Source organism: Haliotis cracherodii, unplaced genomic scaffold (assembly GCF_022045235.1).
Source record: "Haliotis cracherodii isolate W230 unplaced genomic scaffold, xgHalCrac1.p SCAF_12, whole genome shotgun sequence".
NCBI classification, from domain to species: domain Eukaryota; kingdom Metazoa; phylum Mollusca; class Gastropoda; order Lepetellida; family Haliotidae; genus Haliotis; species Haliotis cracherodii.
Genome location: NW_027266267.1, coordinates 24,409,404 through 24,433,063, shown reverse-complemented (window position 1 = coordinate 24,433,063; position 23,660 = coordinate 24,409,404). Strand labels below are relative to the sequence as shown.

Genomic DNA, 23,660 nt, shown 5'->3' with positions numbered 1-23,660 from the left:
TATTCCAGTGTTATCACGTCGTCCTGTAAATTAACTGGTAATTTGAGTGTGGCCCGACAAATCATTGGTTGATATTACGAGCAACACTGACTCTGTGTACAAGCCCACGCAGTTGGTGTACGATGAAACGCAGTCACGATCAGTCGTTTCTGGGGACCTGTTCTGAATACCACGGGTTACACTTTATGATATTTATTATTCAAGAAAATAATCGAAGCAGCAAATATGACTTTGTACCAGGCTCATTAGCAGCCTCATCTGGTGAAGGTGAAAGCGAAAACATGTCAATGAAGCACTCCTTGCCGGGATTTTGGGATAATTATCCTTAGCAATTCATCAACTTAATTTCCCCGATCTGAAATAGCTGGCATCGTACCAAATTTTACAGTCGATGACAACCTATTTTCTATCATATATACTGCTAATGACATTTTCAAAGGTGGCAAATTCCCACTTGGATGGCTGGGTACCATTGAGAGGTGCTGCCATGTCTGAATAGATAGGTTCTTGTCGGGACGTTGTCACATTTTGTCAGATGCCATTATTCCTTAACAGTGAGTGAGTGAGTTGCGTTTTAAAGCCGCTTTTAACAGTATTCCAGTTATATCACGGCGTGTCAGCTTAATGTGGGAGGAAAGCCCGAAGTGATGCAGGTCTCAGACGTTTACCACTTCGGTGAAACCAACGAGCACGGGTATGGTGCTGACAAACCTAGAAACATAATTGGGCGAATTGGGCGAAACGATCATAGGTTTCTGGCGTACCCAAGGGACGCAAGTCTGCATAGCGAATCGCGGCGCCTGAGACGGGGCCACCCGTGCCCCCCATTAACAGTGAAATGTGTTTACCGTGTCCTCGCAAACCTTCTTCAAACGAAATGTGCGATGGTCTAATCATATTTAGCACTGGAAAGTGGGATTGGTGTGGCAAGGGTAGAAACAAGACTTTGATAAGAAGACTAGTGGACGCTCTTACCCTGGGAAGATGGTACTCCTTATAGTCTAATCTGAATTAGGATGCAATTCCCATTTGGACTTATTCAATACTTTCTGGTATATTATTTTTCAGGTGAACAATTGACTTGCTTTTGCAAATACCCTTTCACTTATTTACCTTCCTGCATAAAAATAAATAAGACCAATGAAACCATCTCAACTGTGTACACTTTTAGATCTACGATAAAGATTCACTGACAAAACAATCTCCACAAGACTGTGTGACAAGAGGGGTGACTTCCCAACTTTCCAAAAGTCAACTTTCCCTTCATGCTGAGCACTATTCCAGCAGATCCAGGCTTTGGTGTCTACATGTCACAACTTTTGGGGTACAACGAGTATGCCCTTTTCACCAAGATTTCAAAGAGCGTTAGACGACTCTCCCTCAAACGTTGTTTGATCAAAGTAACGGCACTCTAGGCCTCAGGAAATCTTTCACAAAGTTTTACGGTATACACGTGGAGGACATTTCCAAATTTGACTTACAAGAATGATTTCCGATGCAGTTTCCTATTTTGACTTGTACCATACATCCCCATGTTTTTTTAGGTGAATAATTGACTTGTCCTTGCATGTGTTTGTGACAGCTGCATAAATGTGGTTGGAGAAGAAACAAATGGGGTTGGTTCGACTTGGTTAACCGCTTCGATGAAAGCCACCTGCACTGGTATAGTGCTGACAAACCTCGAAACGTGATTGGGACGAACCTGGATTTGAACCCACGATCATTAATTCTGGCGTGCCCAATCCAATGGACGCATCTCTGCACAGCGGATTTGACGACTGGACCACCCGTTGTCCCCATATAACTACCAAAGCATATTGGACACAGTTCACGACCAATTTAACCACAGCCAAGGGATGATGCATAACGTCTGTTTTTATCTATAGTCTTCATACTACGCCCCATAACGCTGAGCTACAGAAGCCATTTAAAAGTGTTTGGCATTAGCCAATTTAGCCGCGCCAATGTAGATGTTAAGGATCAATATATCCGATCTAAATTATTGACACTGGCAAAATTGTCTGCAAAGTCTGGAATAAGGTCCTCACTAGATCTTAAACCCTGAATCCTTGTCAGAAATTGAGCGAATCCGGCGCCTTTCATCCCAGACAGTGTTCGGTTCCGTAATGTGTTGTCTTTTGTACAAACCCCTTTAATTCTTTTCACATCGATGGCGCCAACGATTGACCCTTCAGCGCAACATTTTGTATCGTATGAATCTTTCATGTCTGCTGACCCGCTGCGCCACAGACAGAGCCATTACATAAATAGCAAGTTGAAACGTTATGACGTTTGTGGGAGACGATGCATGTGCCGGAATCAAACAGCCAAAGAATAAATACCACTTATTACAGCATCCCTGGAATGGTGAAGTTATCTGTAACAATTTATTGGAGACATAAATACAGGAGAACGCGTTCAGAATATGGATGTATAATTATTCAGAAAGCAGTACTTTTCTAATATATTATATAACTCCTAAGAAATGGACTGGTTTATGTCTATCCGTGGCATTATCGATGTCTCTAATATTTCAAATAAGTAGCCATGATAAATGACAGAGGATGGTCGATTTGAAGTAAAAGTTACCGTAATACGCACCGGGATCATGTACACGTCATTACACTCGATAATGCCTCATCCATCATTGTTGAAGTAGGCAGTTTGATTACACTGACGGCGGATTTCCAATCAAAACCTGGTATTTTCTGCATTTTGGCTTTATATAGACGACCCCGTGTTAAAGATCATACGGTAATTGTACACGTAATTACCTTTAGCGCTCGAACCATTTAGGGAAACTTGAATGCATCCCTTTTCAAATGCTAAATACAACTTACCTATTTTCATGTATAATGCATATAGTTACGGATTCCGTAAACAACTAATTAAAATATATTATGAACTGATCACGATCCACGCAAAAATAAATGCAAGTTTCTTCCCTAGCTATAGGTTGTGGGAGGAGTCGCTGTTCGAGTTCGTGGATTAGCTCTATTTTTATCTCTTTGGTCACGCCGTACCCGTGCTCGTAACTCGTCTACAAGCCGTATTCGGGCTTCCGTCCCACATCTGTCACACCGTGCTATAGCTGATATACTGTTTAAAGACATTAAACCTCTAATCACTCAGTCACTGACGCATTTCCAACGAACGGGATATGACCATGACCTTTCATGGTCGTGGGTTTGAATCCCAAATGTGTTAGCACCATGTCCATGTTAGTAGGTTTCACCACACTGTCAAACATCTAAGACTTGCATCACTTCAGGCTTTTATTAAAAGTCAGTTTATAGCTATAGTATAGGCTTATTTCTGATGACAGCCCTCGGCTTGGGACTTTCTTTATCCTCCCGCAGTAGAGAGGTCCGCAGGAACGAGCATGTTTAAAGACGTTGATTGAGTTCCGGGACCGACTACCTCATTTGAGAAGCTTCGCGTAGTAACAGTTTCTAGAAGGCTGTCAGAGCGAGACGAAACGCCTTCTGCGATCTGACTTGCGATTTATCTACTTGTCTAGTGCGGACGGGATACCAATCTGGAAGTGACGATTTGTCTTCCGGCTTCCAAAGCTGTTTCCTGGATTCAAGAAATGAGCACGTGCCTCATCCATGCAAAAAACAAACAGGACTAAAGAACAACTGAACATCAAAACAAACGCGAGTTCATTTTTACGGCAAATGTACATCAGCCGAAAACATTGCAAAAGGTTTGTTTGTTGTTTAACGCCGTCATATAGCTTGACTACTGCTTAGTGCGGCTTTAAAAAAAAGAAACAAACAAACAAACAAAAACGGAGACAAAGTTTTCAAATCAGGCCTCTACAGCAAAAATGAAGAATTAATTAAGGACGAATGATCGGATTAGTTTTTTTCGTCTAAAGACAAAGCACTATGTAACAAATATCCTTTACTTTGTACAAAGACTGCATACTAAATATATGCATGCACTTTGTTAAAATGATTATACACAACCTGTGTTGTCCCTGTACAGATTCCATGGTGTAGTCGTTCCCTGATTACCATGGCTTGTCGGAGGCACAGGTGGCCCAGTCGTCTAAGGCGCTGCGAGTCGCTGTGCAGAGTTGCGTCCCTTGGGCACGCCAGAAACCTATGATTGTAGGTTCGATTCCCGGTTCGCCCTGATTATGTTTCTAGGTTTGTCAGCACCATACCCGTGCTCGTGGGTTTCAAGGAAGTGGTAAACGTCTGAGACCTGCATCACTTCGGGCTTTCCTCCCACATTAAGCTAAATTTGCGTTAAACCCAACTCACTCACCATGGCTTGTTCTACGATGACACCAAATGGCTCAGCAGGTCATGTTTGTTTGCATCAACCAAGTCAGCGAGTCTGACCTCCCGATCCCGTTAGTCTCTTCTAACGACATCACAGGTTGCTGGAGATAAGTTTTTACCCGGATTTTCACGGTTACGGCTGCACATGATCTGAGAGGGCCGCATTGTTGTTCATAATAGTTACAACTGGTTTGTCAAGCGTTACACAACATTCGCCCACTCAGACAGATCACTCACAGTCGTATATCCTAATATAGACAGGTTATGTGATGTGGAGTGAGGTGACTCATATCCGACAAGGTGAGGTGAGGTGAAATTGGGTTTTACGTCGCGTCTAAGATTTTTCACTGGCGACATGCATGTACGTGTGTGTGGCTGCTTGTACTAATCCGGACTGATGCCGATTTATAGTGCTAGCTCACTGAGATACCATGCCGCAGTTTAACATGTATACCCCACTCAGACACAGTATACTGACTCAGAGCCGACCAGTCCTTGTTTTAGTCCCTTAATGCCGAGCGCCAGACAGGGTAACAACAAGTACCATCTTTCAACGTCTTTTGGTATGACGCGGCAGGGGATCGAACCTCGGACCTTCCGTTCTCCGAGCGGAGGTTCTAGCTCTAGACCACGGAGGCGGTATATCCGACAAGTCCCTGTTTCATCCCCTTATTTTAACGTATTTCGGGCAGTGACATACTACATGTACTTATCAATAAAAAGAGCGACAGATCCCTTTCCATAGATAAACGAAATCTCTACGAAAAGCAGAATCGAGTGTACGATTTCGACATGTGTTTATGAATCACTATCAACTAGTAATGATACAAGCTTATCGAGAAAAGGTGAGCGTATCAATGTAATGGATGCGGCTATGTGGTAGTTATTGAACGGTATCAGATCATCAATATAAACTTTTTCACCAGTCCAAGCTGAAATTCCGATTCATATGCATTGAACTAGTGAAACTAATGGCAAATGAAATTAATGATTTAATTTCCGCACTAGTGTAAAACCTATTAATTTGGGCTATATCTAATTATGTGTAGAAAAAGCGATGATGCTGGAAAAATCACGATAATGTAAGCCTCTTTTTATGATTAAGCAGTGATTTTCATGAAAATTTGATAACAACTGTCTAACACATATCTATTTCATCGCGATAGCATGCACGTATGCGATTTTAAAATGATTTTCTTAACGTGTCACTTAGCAAGTGGTTAATGTGAGTGGGCACTCGGGATTTTGAACAGATTGTGCCAAAGTAACCTGTGTGGGAAAGCAACATTTGTTTGAAACATTACATTTTATTTTACAGATGTGATATTCGACATGCAGACGCTGGGCAAATTAGGCTGGGCCACGTACACTACCAGCGGCAGGAGTAGGGTAAGCTGACACATTATATCATTACAAATATTGGACATTTTAGCTCGACCGGCTGTTTCTTATCATATATGTATTTGCGAAACAAAAACATGAGTTTTGAGTAAAGGAAAATATTCTCGCCCACGGGCCAAACCTTTTTCTCGCCCATGGGCGAAATATTTCAATATCGCTATAAAATCGTTGAATTAAGTTAAAATGAGTTAAAGTTTGTGTCATGATACTTGAGTAAATACATTTAATGTATTTGCGAAACAAAAACATGAGTTTTAAGTACAGGAACATATTCTCGACCATGGGCCTGCCCATGGGCTTACCCATGGGCCAGTCTTCGCCCATGGGCCTCACTTCGGCCATTGGCAGGCCCATGGGAGACATAGTGTAAATATTGAGTTTTTGAACAATTTTTTAATTGTTTTGTCTTCCTTGGTATGTTCCCATGAAAACAGCATATTATTTTTGTAAATACCTTTGACCGAGACTGGGCAAAGACCGTAGAGTTTCTGGACTATTGGGTTTTTCAGAATTAAAATGGGACGTGTTTATGTTAATCTGTCCTTGGTAAACCTTTTGCATTATTTTCCCCGAAACCATTCAACCAAACAACTGAAAGGGCACAAGTATCATCCCAGCTTTGTTATCTCACAGACGTCTCATCAGATATATAGTATGGCCGCCACGACAGCCATATTGAAAATGTCATTTTGGTCATTATCTCAAGCACTTCTGAAGGTAGCATTAGGAGATTTGATATGCAGTAAGTGTATGGTTTGTGGAATAAGGCATGGCATGTTTTACTTGTTCTGTGTAAACTGTAGTCATGATTGATCTTCATACAGGTCATTTGACTGTATTTTCGATGTTTCCTCTGTAAACTAAATCTGATGTTCCCGTGCAGGGTCCTGTTACTCAGCCATTTGTTTTTTGAAATGGTGATATGAAGTACGAATGCCTCCTCTAAAATCAGACAAAGACCGCATCTTCCTAAATTTAAAATTTGCAAACACGGGAATTGAGTGAGTGAGTTGGGTTTAACTGCTTTAAACACTATTCCGGTTATATCAAGGCGTGTCAGCTTAATGTGGGTGGAAACCCTGAAGTGATGCAGGTTTCAGACGTTTACCACTTCGGTGAAACCCACGAGTACGGGCGTGGTGCTGACAAACCTAGAATGATAATCGGGGCGAACCGGGACTCGAACCCACAATCACAGGCGTGCACAGAGAATCGCGGCGACTTAGACTGCAACCCCACCACGACACACACACACACACACCGCAGGGGATTCTTTTATATCTGAGACAATAAAAATCTCGGACAAGAATCAATTTCCCAAATGTCCTACAATATTACAGTTACAATCACCAACAGTTTAATTTTTCGATACAAACACCGAATCAGCCATGTAGTTCAAGAATATGAACGTGTTGCAGCTCGTGATGTAAATTCCACTACTTGTGGTTTCCAAGACTCATCATACTGCTTCTAACCTGTTGGTCGTATACAGATAAGGGACGCATGGACAATAACAACTTTCGTCAGTTATTCAAAGTTGGCCAAAAATAACGTGAACAGCCTGCTCCCAACTGGGACCGCAACTTTAAAGTCATTGTGATGCCGTCGAAGCATATGTCAAAGACGGCTCAACAGAGAACATGAACCTGTTGATCGTCTTTCAGATTGGGTTTAGTGAGTGGACAATGTTATCTATGCCAGACAGCACACGCAGAAAAGGGAGAAACCAATTTAGAATAAATTCATTGTGCTCCAAGAAGGGCAGTACATCCTTACCTTTTCGCAAATACTCGGTGTCATCACCAATATGTATTCCTTGTTTGTTTGTTGTTTAACGCCGCACTCAGCAATATTCCAGCTATATGACTGCAGTCTGTCCATAATCGAGTCAGGACCAGGCAATCCACTGATTGACATCGCTCGACGCAATTGGGATACGATGACATGCGTCAACCAAGTCAGCGAGCCTGACCACCCGATCCCGTAAACCCACATACGACACAACACAAAGACAACATTCAACAATCTATTCGAAAAGCTTAGTTGATTATTATAGCATTGTTTTCGCCGCTGCTTCTCTTTTTCTCGGTTATGCTGTCAGGAATGTCTGATTTTGTCCCCTTCATTTGACCTGGTTTAGGCCTGACCTTTACTGCAGTTGTAACCATAGTCACTGCTGTCATGTGTTACTTTGAAATGCAAACTGTCAGCGATCTGCTATTGGTGTGATTGTGGGGGCGTGCTAATTCCATTAGTTGGAACAGTTAGTGTGATTTGTGATACACTGATGGGCGTGATATACTTGCAATTGCGTATGACTATGCGTTGATTGTCTTCACGCAGATTGTGTGAAGATAGTACCTCATGGAAATAAAAATTTGCAATAAGGAAACTAGTTCGCAAACGTCAATGATCAGCAACCATGTATTCCAATCCCGTAAGTCGCCCCTTACAACAAGCAGGCGCCTTATACGGCAAGCATGGGTTACTGAAGACCTACTCTACCCCGGATCATCATTTGAGTATTCATTGACCCATAAGGCATTTGTAACCACACGTAGTGACCATGGACATAATTACATCTCTATTATCGAAGAATGTTGGACAATTTGTCACAATGCGAGACCAAGTTTCACCTCAATTTTACGAAGAAAATAATTTGTTTAATGCTGAACATCCTAATAGATAACATATATGTGAAATTTGTAGATCATACATCAAGGCAAGAAGTAGGCTTCCCCATGGGCAATTGCCTAAACAATGGACTTAATCTAAGCCAAGTAGTTTGATTTAAGGTTCGGTTATTATGAATCATCTTATGTCATTTGATGATGGTCAAATAGCGAAGTGCCTTCCTCTGATTTACCTACCAAGAAAGCTTGACATAAGAGAGCGAAACCACCTGTTTCAAGATCTTTTAAAAAAGTCAGAGTGACAAAACAGTCTCCACACGACTGTATGTTAAGCGTGATAATTGCAACTGTGTACCAGGTAAACAACAAACTGTTGCAGGTACATGTGTTCGTGACAGGTAGGCAGGTTTGGGGCAGGATATAATCATCCTTTCGCGAACACCTGGTATCATTACTATGGTGATTCGTTCACACGTGCTTCTGATTATTAGCAACAATTTCTTTTTTTTGAAATGGTTTTGTCGCTTCCAAAGACCATGTTGATCCCTCTGCTCAGGCAATTATTCATTTCAACGTGTAAATACAAAATGTAACTATTATAATTCAAATCACTATCTTATCACCATATTAAATTTACATATCATGAATATTTATGTCGTTTTGAAACTTCCGTTTCTTCCAAATTCTTGTTTACCCTTGTAAAACTTCTCTGATCTAATATAATATTCAGAAAAATAACGGGTGACAACTTTCTTGTCAAACCTTGCAATATTTTTCTGGCCTTGTTGATAAATTGCATAAAAAATCCATGTGAGCTGCAGAGCCTTGTAAATAAAAGCAACAAAACACTTTCCATTTTGCAAAAGGTATCTGTACCAAAAGTAAATTTGATATTATTGGCTCATATAATACACTTTTAGATCTAAATTTTCCACAGAAAGTCAGCGAATAAATAGTTCTTTTTCAATCGTTTGTCCCCAACATTGCTGTTTCATACCGATTAGGGCGATATATGTATTTATCTGGATAATATTGTTATAAATTTGTAGATGCATTCTATCAGAAAGTTGAACAACTTGAAGACAAGGTATCTAGTCAAGACTCTGATATCGACAGGTAAGAGGCCTTCAGTCGTCGGGATAACGTAGTATTTTATGGTGTGTCTGAAGAAGCTGGCGAGCCCTTCGAAATGTGCAAGGATAAAGTAATTACTTTGCTCAATGAGCATGTGAAGACAAAGTATTGGCAACGCCCCGATATTATACGGGCGCATCGGATGGGGGTCAAACAGTCGCAACCTAATAAACCCCGCCCTCTCATCGCTAAGTTTTCTCTGACGGAGGAGAAGATTATAGTACTGAAGCACAGACATACCTTGAGGAGTGTTGCTATAGGCGTTGCTAACGACCTAACCAAGCACCAGAGACAGACTCTAGCTGATCTGAGGAACAAAGGCCTGGATGCCTACTGCAAGACATCTTCCCGAGGCAAGAGAGTTAGCTGACTTTAAAAGTCCAGTTTCCACCCTTGCCGAACTTGGCTGGAATTACTGGGCTCGATCGTAGCGCCACCAGTGGCTATTATCAGTTATGTCCCTTCTAAGCCACTCCTATGGACCAATCAGATCCCACCTCTTGTATCACTTGCGTTTGCTTCACACAAAATATTGGCGCCCAGTCAGGATGATCTGATCGATAATCAAGATCTATATTGGGATAAAACGGGTCTTACATCGCGAAATGCATCAAATCACGTGAACACCTTGATTAAAAACATGATAAGATTTGGAAAATATCTGCTGACAACGAGTTGGCGGTGCACATGCTTTGCAAATCCTGCAATCGACCGAAATCTGCACGACAGTTTACAAACCGGATTTCGATTTCGGTGCGCGATTTTGATTGTTGATGACGTGGTCATTGAAATGTTAAAATGTTGTGAAAATGTAATTACTCCTTTCCTACGAAATTTGTTCAGTAAGTTATTTGATTCTTGATTATTTCCCGAGAAATGGACGAAAGCTATCATCCTTCCACTACATAAGAAAGGTAACAAAAATAATCCCGATAACTTTAGGGGGATATCTCTATTGTGTACAATTAGTGAGGTTTACACAAGTGTCTTAAACTCTAGACTTACACACTGGGCTAATATAAGAAGTAAACTACCCGAAACACAGGCAGGATTTAGACAGGGATATTCTCCTGCTGATCACATATTCACGTTGAAGGCAATTGTTAAACAATGTTTATCGAAAAGAAAAAGGAGTATCCGTTGCTTTTGTGGGTTTTAAAAAAGCCTTTGATTCAGTAAATCATCTTAAGCTATGGGAGTGTCTGCACGATGTAGGCTTGTGTGGAAAGATGATGAGAGCACTTAAGGGAATCTATGCCTCCGTGAAAGCGCGTGTGAGATGTAATGACAATATTTATACATATTATTTTGATTGTCCTCGGAGTTAAACAAGGCTATATATTTAGCCCTCTATTGTTTTCCTTTTTCATCAATGAACTGTCAAATGATGTTTCATCACATGGGAAACACAGCGTACAAATGTTTCCAGACTTGTTTGAAATTTTATTATCATTGTTGTTTGGCGATGATGATATTCTTGTCTCTGACACAGTCACTGGTTTATAGAACCAGCTTAATATTCTTGAAAAGTTTGTAGATTCACACGGAATAACGGTAAATTTAGATAAAACGAGTGTTGGTGTATTTAGACGAGGCGGGCGGTTATCTGTTAATGAGAAATGGTTCTATAAAGGCCAACGTGTTTCAACCGCCAACTGCTATAGATATCTTGGGTTTGTATTCTCATATACATAAAAAATGAATCAGTGTGTTTCAGATCTGGCATCAAGGGGTAAACGAGCTTAAATGGAACTATTTCGCAATCTACGGAAGTTTTGTTTTGTTGACACTTCAGTTTTCTTTAAAATATTCGATACTCAGTTTCAACCTGTTCTTTTATATGGTGCGGACATATGGGGTGTAGACAGATTTGAAAAAAATGAAACAAGTGCATATCATGGCTTGTAAGAAGTTTCTTAACGTTGGTTTGCAAACACCAAATGCTATTGTGTATGGGGAGTGCGGTCGATACCCACTATATGTAAATGATATGTGTCGTTCTGTAAAGTCTTGTCTAAAAGTGATTGAAATGGACGAAGATAGGTTGCCAAGAAAATCTTACAATATGCTTGTATATAACGATAAGTTTATGAAAAGCCTGTAAATCTGTAAATTTGTACCTGACATAAACCTTTCTTCATGTACCACACTATTTTAAATGTATGTATTGTATATGGGCCAGTGGCCTTAGTACAAATAAAAGACTTCTTCTTCTTCCACTCATGTCATTCAATAACAGTGAATAGTACACTGTGGCCTTTAAATGAAGCGACAAAACCCTTTCCATATCCAATAGAAATATCTGCATAAAGCAGAGTCGATTGTACGATTCCGACTATATCGTTAGCATGTGCATGAATCAATATTGAATGGTAATGATAACAGGTGTTCGCGAAAAGATGAGCGTATCCTGTCTCGTCGTCTCGTCGGTGGCACCCATCACAAACACATGCAAAGGCAAGCCAGTTGTTCACCTAAAAAACACGGAACATTTGGTACAAGTATCAATAGGGAGTTGCATGGGACATCATTGTTTTGTCACTGATGCATCAAATTTGGAAACGTCCTCCACATGTCTACCATAAAACTTTGTGAAAGCTTTACTGAGGCCTAGAATGTTGTAAACTTGATCAAGCAACGTCTGAGAAAGAGTCGTATGACGCTCTTTGCAATTCGGTAGAAAGAGCATGCTCGATCGTATCTCAGAAGTTGCGAAATGAAAACAACAAAGGTTGGAGCTGATGAAAACAATGCTCGACATGAAGGGAAAGTTGACTATTGGAAGGTTGAAGTCATGCCCCTTGTCATACAGTCTTGTGGAGAGTGTTTTGTCACCCTGAATATTTATGCATTGATCTAACTATGAAACATATGAGGCGGTCTCACTGGTCTCTTTTATTTCTAGTTCAGGTTGGAAAATCAGTGGGAGGGAATTGGTTATTTGATTGTTATTGAACGATATCAGATCATTGATATACCTGAAGCTTAAGTTAAACTTAAATTACCTTGATTTGCCTTTGCCAGTCAGAACAGGAAATCCGATTCATATGCGTTAAGAAACAGATCCGCAAGAGGATTTCAAATGGTGTCCATGGGGATGCCTACTTCTTGACAAAATATCTTACCCTCAAAAGTGAGGTTATACCCAATTAACTATTTCACCCATGTCATTCAATAACAGTAAATAGCACACCGTGGCCTTCAAAGTGGCGTTATGCCCACCTCTCTATTTTAGTCATACCATTCTATAACACTGAATAGTAAACTCTGGCCTTTAAAGTTGTGTCATACCCACCTCTCTATTTTAGTCATATCATTCTATAACACTGAATAGTAAACTCTGACCTTCAAAGTGGTGTCATACCCACCTCTCTATTTTAGTCATGTCATTCAATAACAGTAAATAGTACACTGTGGCCTTCAAAGTGGCGTTATACCCACCTCTCTATTTTAGTCATATCATTCAATAACAGTAAATAGTACACTGTGGCCTTCAAAGTGGCGTTATACCCACCTCTCTATTTTAGTCATGTCATTCAATAACAGTAAATAGTACACTGTGGCCTTCAAAGTGGCGTTATACCCACCTCTCTATTTTAGTCATATCATTCTATAACACTGAATAGTAAACTCTGGCCTTCAAAGTGGTGTCATACCCACCTCTCTATTTTAGTCATGTCATTCAATAACAGTAAATAGTACACTGTGGCCTTCAAAGTGGCGTTATACCCACCTCTCTATTTTAGTCATATCATTCTATAACACTGAATAGTAAACTCTGGCCTTCAAAGTGGTGTCAAACCCACCTCTCCATATTAGTCATGCCATTCAATAACAGTAAATAGTACACTGTGGCCTTCAAAGTGGCGTTATACCCACCTCTCTATTTTAGTCATATCATTCTATAACACTGAATAGTAAACTCTGGCCTTCAAAGTGGTGTCAAACCCACCTCTCCATATTAGTCATGTCATTCAATAACAGTAAATAGTACACTGTGGCCTTCAAAGTGGCGTTATACCCACCTCTCTATTTTAGTCATATCATTCTATAACACTGAATAGTAAACTCTGGCCTTCAAAGTGGTGTCATACCCACCTCTCTATTTTAGTCATGTCATTCAATAACAGTAAATAGTACACTATGGCCTTCAAAGTGGCGTTATACCCACCTCTCTATTTTAGTCATATCATTCTATAACACTGAATAGTTAACTCTGGCCTTCAAAGTGGTGTCATACCCACCTCTCTATTTTAGTCATGTCATTCAATAACAGTAAATAGTACACTGTGGCCTTCAAAGTGGCGTTATACCCACCTCTCTATTTTAGTCATATCATTCTATAACACTGAATAGTAAACTCTGGCCTTCAAAGTGGTGTCAAACCCACCTCTCCATATTAGTCATGCCATTCAATAACAGGGAATAGTACACTGTGGCCTTCAAAGTAGCATTTTACTCAATTCACTATTTTACTCCTGTCATGCAATAACAGTGAATTTTACACTATGCACTTCAAAGTGGCGCCACAGCCAACCCAATTACCCATTTCCTGTATGTTTCATCTGTTTATTCCAGTGGAGTGAGATGACCCAGAAAACAAACGGACGTCTCCATAATGTCTATTCCGTGTGCGCCAAACGGGGTACCGATTTTAAGGACTGGGTGGTCACCCCGCCTATACTCACCAATGGCAGCGATACGGTGTATCTAAAGCTGAAATACAGCATCCGGGAGTGTCTTGGTGAAGACCTACCTGTATGTCATATTGACATGTACAGCTACCAAACCACCACCGCCGTGCCTATTCCAATCTACAGCAAGTGGGACCACCTTCAGTACATCAACACGTCAGCTCCTGTCTCTGAATTGTCCAGCATCGTCGAAGTAAACGAACTCTCAATGGCGATCCCCTTGAGCAGCACTGGCAACAAGATCTCATTTGGATTCAAGGATGAAGGATCGTGTTCGAAAATCATATCCCTGAAAGTTTCTGTGATATTCTGTGAAGCGGTCTCAACGTCTTTAATGACGTTTACGGAGACGTCGACGATGACGTCTGACAGAGTGGTCAAAGGAGAGTGTATTGACAACGCTGAAGTAACAACGCCCGAGTTAACATCTGTATGCAAACCAGACGGGACCTGGGGTGACATTACAGGAAAATGCGCATGCGCAGAAGGCTATGAAGCAGAAGGAGAGACATGTTCTGGTAAGACTCGACGTATTTTGTATGGTTCCAGGAACTGAGGGTGTCGTTTCTATGAGTCACCTAATTGCCAGCACACAAAATCAGTGAACCGAGGTTTCCCCCCAAAAATGGAAGTCCGACCACTGGTAGTCTAGATCACATCATTTGTGTACCCCTCTGATAAATGTAAATTGACATGGCTCCCATGTCTATAGGCTATGAATACACAATGCCGTTCGGAAAGTGGTAAAATATCAGAAAAGTTGGGATCACACTTTCTTAATAAAGTACAAATTGTAGAACTTTTCTAGATGAAACTCTTTGTACTTGACGAGAAAAGGTATTATTTCAAATATCACAATTCTTACATTTGACCACTTCCTTAATGGCAGAGTGTCTCCAGCGTAATTACAAATTCAACAGTACTCTCTGCACCATAGGTCAAGCTGCGATCGCTTTACGAACGGGGTCTTTTTTTCGATTCAGCAAGCAGGGTGTGCTGGAGTCAACACGAAACGTAAACTAATGAACCTCATATATTGAATTGAATGTCTGCAGAATGCTTATATAGTGTAAAAATATATACTTTCTAACAGAAATATACCAGAAATAATGTGAAACAAACTTAACTACTTAGGAATCACGCCTCAGTTGTGTCTTTTACGTCTTAGTGTGTAAAATGAGGGTAAACTCACATGTCTGTCTAATTTCAGAAATAATTATCTCCGCCTGTGGAACCACCAGTCTCCCCACTTTTGCCATGCTATCCGGGCTGGTCCTGTCAGTGACGTGGATTTGAACCGATGCAATCTTCTTATTCGACGACTCAGGACTTCATTTGGAAGCTCTTTTAAGACCTCTGTTTACTTTGTTACGTTTGTCTGAACTTTTCAACGGAAAAAACCTCATTTAGTACAGTTGCTATTCGTTTCAGTTGATTCTGTATTTGTTCATAGAAGCCTTGAGTGTATCCAAAGTGGTAGCCTTCGCGGGCAATACATCAAGCACTATCTTAGTTTCTGGAAATGACATGTTTTTAAAGGTTTTGCATATACTGTGGTTAAAGTATCTGTGATCAAATGGATATTTATAATAATGACGATGACATAAGGACATTATGTCGTCATGTTTTACAGATGAATCGGCCTTTTCATGGTGTATTCCGTAAACATTAATCCTGCACCAAACGGCTATGATAATATGATATTGAGAACAAGCTCATTGTTATTTATGCTTTGGTTATTCAGTGAAACCTCGTTAACCCGGATACGTGTAACTTGTAACCCTGAAATCCGGACACGTTAATCGTGAAACCCCGAAATCCGCACACGTTAATCATGAAACCTTGAAATCCGGACACGTTAACCTTGTAACCCTGAAATCCGGACACGTTAATCGTAAGACCTTTAAATCCGGACACGTTAATCTTATAACCCTGAAATCGGGACATTTCAACCTTGTAACCCTGAAATCCGGACATGTTAATCGTAAGACCCTAAAATCCGGACACGTTAATCTTGTATCTCTGAAATCCGGATGATTATTGTTGTGAACGTTTATATAGAAAGTAAAGAACACTTCTACGTAGAAGTCCGGTTCTTTGATCCAGATGACCTCCCTGGAAACGGTATCTCCACATCTAACGGGGTTTCAATGACTTATAACCGTCGGAGATTATGGAATCTAAGGGTCCATGTAACCTAAAATAATAGTTTGAAAATATTGCGATAACTGCATTATTGTCATTGATACAATATGATGTTTGTGTACGTTAAGGCGTAGAATTTGCTAGATCATATCTCGTCATACCCGTTGTTGTGATTCACACTGCTGGTTAGGCATTTTGTATGAATGTCATACAAAAGTTGAGTTTTCTTCTGTTGTTTTGTTGTCAAGTATAAAAGTTGACGTTTGATAACCTTGACACAAGCTGTAAAAAGTCTTACAGACCACCATACCTATTGGTTTTGAAAACTTTTGTGTTAATTGTTATCTTTTTTCTTCCAAAATACATGTCATTATAATCGAAGCATGTTAAAGATTTATTAAAGTTTTATTATCAATATTATATCAAATAAAATTGAGATTGATGAATGTTGTAGTATCACTATTATATCAAATGAAATTGCCGTTATATCTGCATCTTCGTGATTAATACTGCTGGTGTATAACGCGTTATTAAATCAGATAGAGAAAATGATTTGCGAAGAAATGGCAAATTTGTTGTTGGCAATGTTATTGTTAATATATGAAGGTTTGTTGTTTAATATAAGATATTTTATAACTCTAAAGTATTATTCAAACTTTTCATTGCAGAGGAGCAGGTTTTTTTCTCTGACTTGAGGGCTCATTTCAACAGATCATGTTGAACAATGAGACGAGTTTTGTAGTTATAACTGAGAGTGTTGCCTGTAATGGAATACATATTCCATATACCCAAACTTTGATAATACGAACTCCATTGACGGGTTATATCTTTACGAGAATGTGGCATACGTTACGCTTTTGCCTCCAAGATTCGAATGGTGACTTGTTACACGTTGGATGGTATTTAAGACTTCGAGTTATCAATGTTTGGCTTAGCCGGATCAGATACAGGTATGACTTAATGTGATACAGGATGTTTTATCTAGTTCTTATTGACAATAATTAACTTCCATGTACTATATCTTTACGAGAGTGTGGCATACGTAACGCTTTTGCCTCCAAGAATCGAACAGGTGACTTGTAACACGATGGATGGTATTTACGACTTCGAATTATCAATGTTTGGCTTAGCCGGATCAGATACAGGTATGACTTCATGTGATACAGGATGTTTTATCTAGTTCTTCTTGACAATAATTAACTACCATGTACTATATCTTTACGAGAGTATGGCATACGTTACGCTTTTGCCTCCAAGAATCGAACAGGTGACTTGTAACACGTTGGATGGTATTTAAGACTTCGAGTTATCAATGTTTGGCTTAGCCGGATCAGATACAGGTATGACTTCATGTGATACAGGATGTTTTATCTAGTTCTTCTTGACAGTAATTAACTACCATGTACTATGTATGTAAAACGACCTTGCATTGTGATGACGTAAACTGAGGGGCAAAGAGAACATACACCTGAAAAATTGATTTCAAAACGTTGCTAGGCTACAAAAAACTGTCGCCGAAACACTGCTAGCATTGTGTCCAAAACACACCTATGATACCCGTATCAAACACATTACCATCGTGTAAGCATTTATTGTTTGTTTCGGGGCGGTCGGGTACCCTAGTGGTTAAAGCGTTCGCTGGTCACGCCGAAGACCCGGATTCGATTTCCAACATGGGTACAATGTGTGAAGCCAATTTGTGGTGTCCCCCGCCGTGATATTGATGGAATATTGCTAAAAGCGGCTTAAAACCTCACTCACTCACTATTGTTTGTTTCATTTTTTGCCACCATCAAACACGGATGTATATTCACTATTGCCCGGCAGTTTATAAATAAGTAGTTCTGTGAATTATTATAAACAGAATGATCACCAAATACAAAACAGGTTTGGATATTTTTTTTAATGACATATATGTGGTATATATTACCTGTTTCTTCATACATATGAATCGGAATTTCTGTTCAGATTGGCAAAGGCAAAACAAGGCAATTTGGCCAAGAATTCTAATTTAAGCTCCAGGTATATCGATGATGCGATATATCGTTCAATAACAATCAAAACGCCAATTCCCTTCCGCTGATTTACCCACCTGAACTAGAAATAAAGGAGACCAGTGAGACCGCCTCATCTGTTTCATAGTTAGATCTAGGCATACAAATTCAGGGTGACAAAACACTCTCCACAAGAATATAGGACAAGAGGGATGACTTCAACTTTCCAATCGTCAACTTTCCTTTCACGTCGAGCAATATTTTCAGCAGCTCCAGTGTTTACATTTCGCAACTTCTGAGATGTAATCGAGCATGATTTTTCTTCCAAGATTTCAAAGAGCGTCATACGACTCTAGTTCAGACTTTGCTTGATCAAGGTTACAACATTCAAGGCCTAAGTAAAGCTTTCAAAAAGTCTCATGGTAGAAATGTGAAGGACATTTCCAAATTTGACGCATCAGTGACAAAAAAATTATGTCCGATGCAATTTTCTTTTTTGACTTGAACCATATGTTCCCGATGGGTTTTTTTCAGGTGAACAATTGACTTGCCTTTGCATGTGTTTGTGACGGGTGCCACCGGTGGGGCATGAAACGCTCACCTTTTCTTGAACACCTGGTATCACTACTATTTGATACTGATTCATAAACACATGCTCATGATATAGTCGGAATTGTACAATCGACTCTGCTTTATGCAGAGATTTCTATTGGATATGGAAAGGGTTTTGTCGCTTTATTTAGGTTACCACACATTGATTATTCGTTCATTGTAATTGCTTCAAATATTTAGTTTGATTGTGATGTTGTGTTTTGAAACAAGCCATACAAACAATCAAAACACTTACAGGATATACATAGTAAGTATTATTAGTTCAGACACGAGGGGCCCAGTTGTCAGGAGTGCCTCAATTTACCGTGCAGGTTTGCAGCCCTTTCGCGTGCCAGAATCCCATGAGTTCAAATCCTGGGATGCTATGATTATGTTTCTAGGTATGTCAGCACCATCTCCGTACTCCGTACTGTGTGTTTCACCAAAGTGGTACGTGTCTATAACGGAAATATTGTTTAAAGCGGTGTTAAGCGAAACTCACTCACTCCTTGTTAGATATATTCGCGGACCTTAAGTAACACATGCATGCCTCCCATGTAGAGAGCTTAAGCACAACCACAAACCCATTCCATTTCTTCAATCTTTAACAAATCATACGAGGAACACTTAATTACATGGTTGTTGGCTATTCTTAAAATAACGCAAGAAGCACCAGGGAAATACAAAGAGGGTTTTATATTTTTTTAATATTTTCATTGTGGTTGTTATATTAATACTGTGGTAAAAAACATTTGACCCAAAATAAAAAATACATGTACACAGTGCAATCTGTCAGTCCGTATCGAACAGACCGCGCCTCACGCTTGGCGACTTTACTAAAGCGTACAATAACGTAGCCATGCTTCGAAACTTGCGATCTGACTAAAAACGTAATGTCACTGTAGCAATTGTGAGTAGTGTTCCATTACAAAAAAGTAAATATTTGCAAGTTAAGAAGAGGCAGTTTTTCTTATATTTCAAGGGCTTATATGCTGTTCGTTCCTAAATCACCTGTGAATGCATGCATCCGAAATGGGGTGTAGTCGTGACCTTGTCTGTTTTAAGTCATCTTATGAAATGAGGCCGTGTATAACTGGTAAAAGTCAATGAACCATCCTCCATGCATGAATAAAGTGTCAGCCTTACCATTGCCTGCACATTAAGGAAAGCGTAGAGTCGAAAGTCATCGAAAATCGGTGCCGTGTGTTTGCGCGATGTAAGCTGAGCCCTCATTGGTCTGGTTGGAAGCGGGCCTTTGATTGGTTCGTTGGTTAAAGATAGGGACTGCCCTACATTCGGGCCGTATGGGAGGTTCAGTGCAAGGGGGCTTAACGCCTCACCCAAAAGCTTTGCACTTATACAGAGGCGTGCATGCTTCTGTGTTAGTGTGTGTGGCTTCTTATGCTAGTCCGGACTAATGCCGGTTATATAGATCTCACCCACTGAGATACCATGCCGCAGTTTAAAATGGATAACCCACATCGACACAGTATACTCACTCCGAGCCGTCCAGTCCTTGTTTTGTCCCTTAAATGCCGAGTGCCAGCAGAGACCATATAATAGATCTATTATATGGTCTCTGGTGCCAGGCAGAGTAACACCAGGTACCACCTGTTACAAGTATACGGACACCGAGCTGACCAGTCCTTGTTTAGCGCCTTAATGTCGAGTGCCCGGCAGGGAGCACTAAGTACCATCTTCTAACGTCTTTTGATATGACGCGGTGGGGATCGAACCACTGATCCTCCGCTAAAGCAGTCACTCATCCACAAGAGCACGTATGTATTCACAGGTCATGGAGGCACGTACATTCCAGCGAAGTATTGGCGATGCAGGTTTTGTATATCATAACTGTATTTAGTTAACCATTATGCCTTATATACATATAGAAATGTTCAATAATCAAGTGTATAATAGCATTTGTATGAACCGATAGTTAGCATGATATTTACATAACAACATACTATATCAATATGTTTTATGTAAGTGCGAACCGATCAACACAAATTTGAGGTTGGGTAGAAGTTGTATTAGTTGCTAAACCATTGAATAGACAAGATTTATAAAGCAATGTACGTCGTCAAGCTAATGTAACTCAATGATATGTTTTCTGTTTTATGGTATAAGCATAATTAGTAATTGTTCAGTGATTTTTGCCGTTGATATCCTATTGCTTCATTAGTGCTTGGAGAATATATATATTAAATGCTTGTTACACAGGCTTAGAAGCTGCTTTATATACATAGTTGATGTAGCTGTGTTATAAAAGTATATATAACCCGTCAGCAGTTGATAAGATGCGTCATTTGCATAATTTTGGAAAGTAGCCAAGGGGACGACGACCATTTATTTTATTGTTTGAGAATATTTTTGGTGTTTTCGGTCAGAGCTTCAAAACAGGTACTTGTTTCTCTGTGAGGAAGCGTGATATTGGCACAGATACATTTTATAAGGAATGTTTGTCGTTTTGTTATAGAACCGGAGGGAAAAGTATATAGTCCAGTATTTTCGGGAACATATATACTTTCACAAGAAAACCTCCTTCACCCCAATTCTCACAATATATCTAAAAATATCTAAAGCTTTCATTTAGTCCATTTACAAAATGTCGATTAACCAGTTTGAAATGTTTCAACTTGATGGCAGTCCTTTAACGCCAAGAAAAGCACACACTACTGAGAAATATGAGTATATATGGGCGGATTTCCCTGGGGGAATGTACAAAGGTCAACTCCAGTTTGCACTGGTGGGACAGTCGTATTTGTTGCAATGCTTTTGATGTGTATTTATTCCTGTATATTTTACCATAGTTGCATAAAGTCAATAATTCCATGTTTATTTGTTATTTAAGTCTTTTCCTCGCTCTCATAAATGTTTTCATGACATAAAACAATATGATCCTTTTCTTCAGAAGCAAGCTGACAGAATTTTTTAACACGTGATAACTTATCCTTTTATGTGTGTGATTTTTAAAGAAAACGACAAATAAAACAAAAATATGCAAGATTGATTTAGTCATAAAAAGGTTTTAGCATATCAGAATTGATATGTCCATCTCTCACTATATATCAATTTTAATACCCTTTATACAAACATAGGTGAAGCTGGCTACAAAATGTAACAACAGATATATAAACAATTTCTAAGCATCAAAGCTCTCACAGTGATGCTATTACTGAATCGAACGTAACTCAACGATAGTGATCATCTTACAATTCATGTTTAATGTCAAAAAACGATTGGGTAAGAAATTGTGAAGAGCCTTTCGTTTCATCACTTTAGAAATGCACAACCCTGAAGTACCAACCGGTTGCAAAGAAGCATTCCTATGCTAGAACTTCGAATGTTTATTTTGCTTCAATGATAAGTACAAGAATCCAAATACATTCTAATTATCATAAGTTACATGATCACCAGAGGGATGGACTATTTGATAGTCGTTGTGAGGTGGGGCTTGTGAGTGGCTGAGGGAGGTGATTTGTTTAAAGATACAGGAAAAAATAATGAGCCTCAGATAATACCAATCAATCATTTTTCATATTTGGAATGTGCTGAGAACACTGATATCTGATAAAAAAAAACAATTACAAAAATCTCGCTCTTGCTTTGAGAGAATTTTTTTCAAAGCAGATACTAAAAAATAAACCTTGCTCGACCCACGGGATATCAAATGGCCACTCCTAAGACCCCACAGATTGAATATTGGTTTCTGGTGAACAATTGACATGCCTTTGCATGTGTTTGTGATGGGTGCCACCGGTGTGGCAGGGTAGTTTCACCAAGACATGAATGCCTTGAGTCCTCACCATCTGACAGTGGTTCATGAACATTTGCTTATGATTTATATATAGTCGACTTTTAGAAAACATTTCTTTGGATTATAAAAATGTTTTTCCCTATTTATTTCTGTACACTTGGGAACAGGACACAAGCATGTACTGATGAGAATGCATATCTATATTAGAACCCTGAGTCGCTGTTGCAAAATACTCATTTGTGGAGTATAGTGTAAATAAGTTCGTTTCGAACTTTTGACGCCTCACCTTCTTACTTAGCAGAAAACAGAAAGAACCTATCCGCCTTGTAAAAGAGACATTTAGATGATGTTTTGGGTGTTCTTGGTCGTTCTGGAGGAAGGAACAATTTGTTCAGGCACTAACTGCATTGTGTAAGTACATAATAACAAACCACAACGAAATAGTTAGTTGTAAAATGTTTGTTGTTGTGTAAAACACATTGTGGTTTGTTACCTCATGATTAAAAATTAAAACGTTAAGCAAACATAAAAGAATAAGCTGACAAGGTATGTCATTTTAACATTTCCCTTACATTCGCATTCGTTTGCCCGTGATCTGTATTAAATAAAAATACAAGGCTTATTTTCGTCGTAAAGAGAATGCAAACATCAAAAAAGATCAGCCAGTGAGGTGTACTAGCTCTTTCTTGAATCCGATATAAAGGAAATTAAATATTAAATCTATTGAAGCAATTGACTCCGATACGTATATCATTACGATACGTATTTAATATGACAAAGAGAATAGTTGTATTTCAGCAAATCCTCAGCTCTCTCAGTTCACTTTTACAGGCAGCAGCTAGTGAAACCTGGCTTTTGTCTAGCGAAAATTCAAATTTGTTGAAATATATTACATGTACGTGTTTGTATTTTTGTTAAGATTTAAGTGTTTGGAAATAAACTTCATGTCTTATGTTTTGTCCGTCGTTTTGTTTACATTATGATAATATTTCCGTAACGCTGGAAGCATTGATCAC

The 23,660-nt window shown here is 39.5% G+C and overlaps 1 protein-coding gene across 1 annotated transcript in view; it reads left to right on the top strand.

Moving 5' to 3' along the window:
- Positions 1-18,692, top strand: part of LOC139457696 (ephrin type-B receptor 1-A-like) — a 42,626-nt gene extending 23,934 nt beyond the window's left edge. Inside the window, exons 2-4 of the mRNA XM_071239051.1 lie at positions 5,614-5,684; positions 14,042-14,675; positions 15,368-18,692. Coding sequence (XP_071095152.1) covers positions 5,614-5,684; positions 14,042-14,675; positions 15,368-15,453 — 791 coding nt within the window. The 3' untranslated portion in view covers positions 15,454-18,692. The remainder of the gene's footprint in view (positions 1-5,613; positions 5,685-14,041; positions 14,676-15,367) is intronic.
- Positions 18,693-23,660: the final 4,968 nt, after the last annotated feature.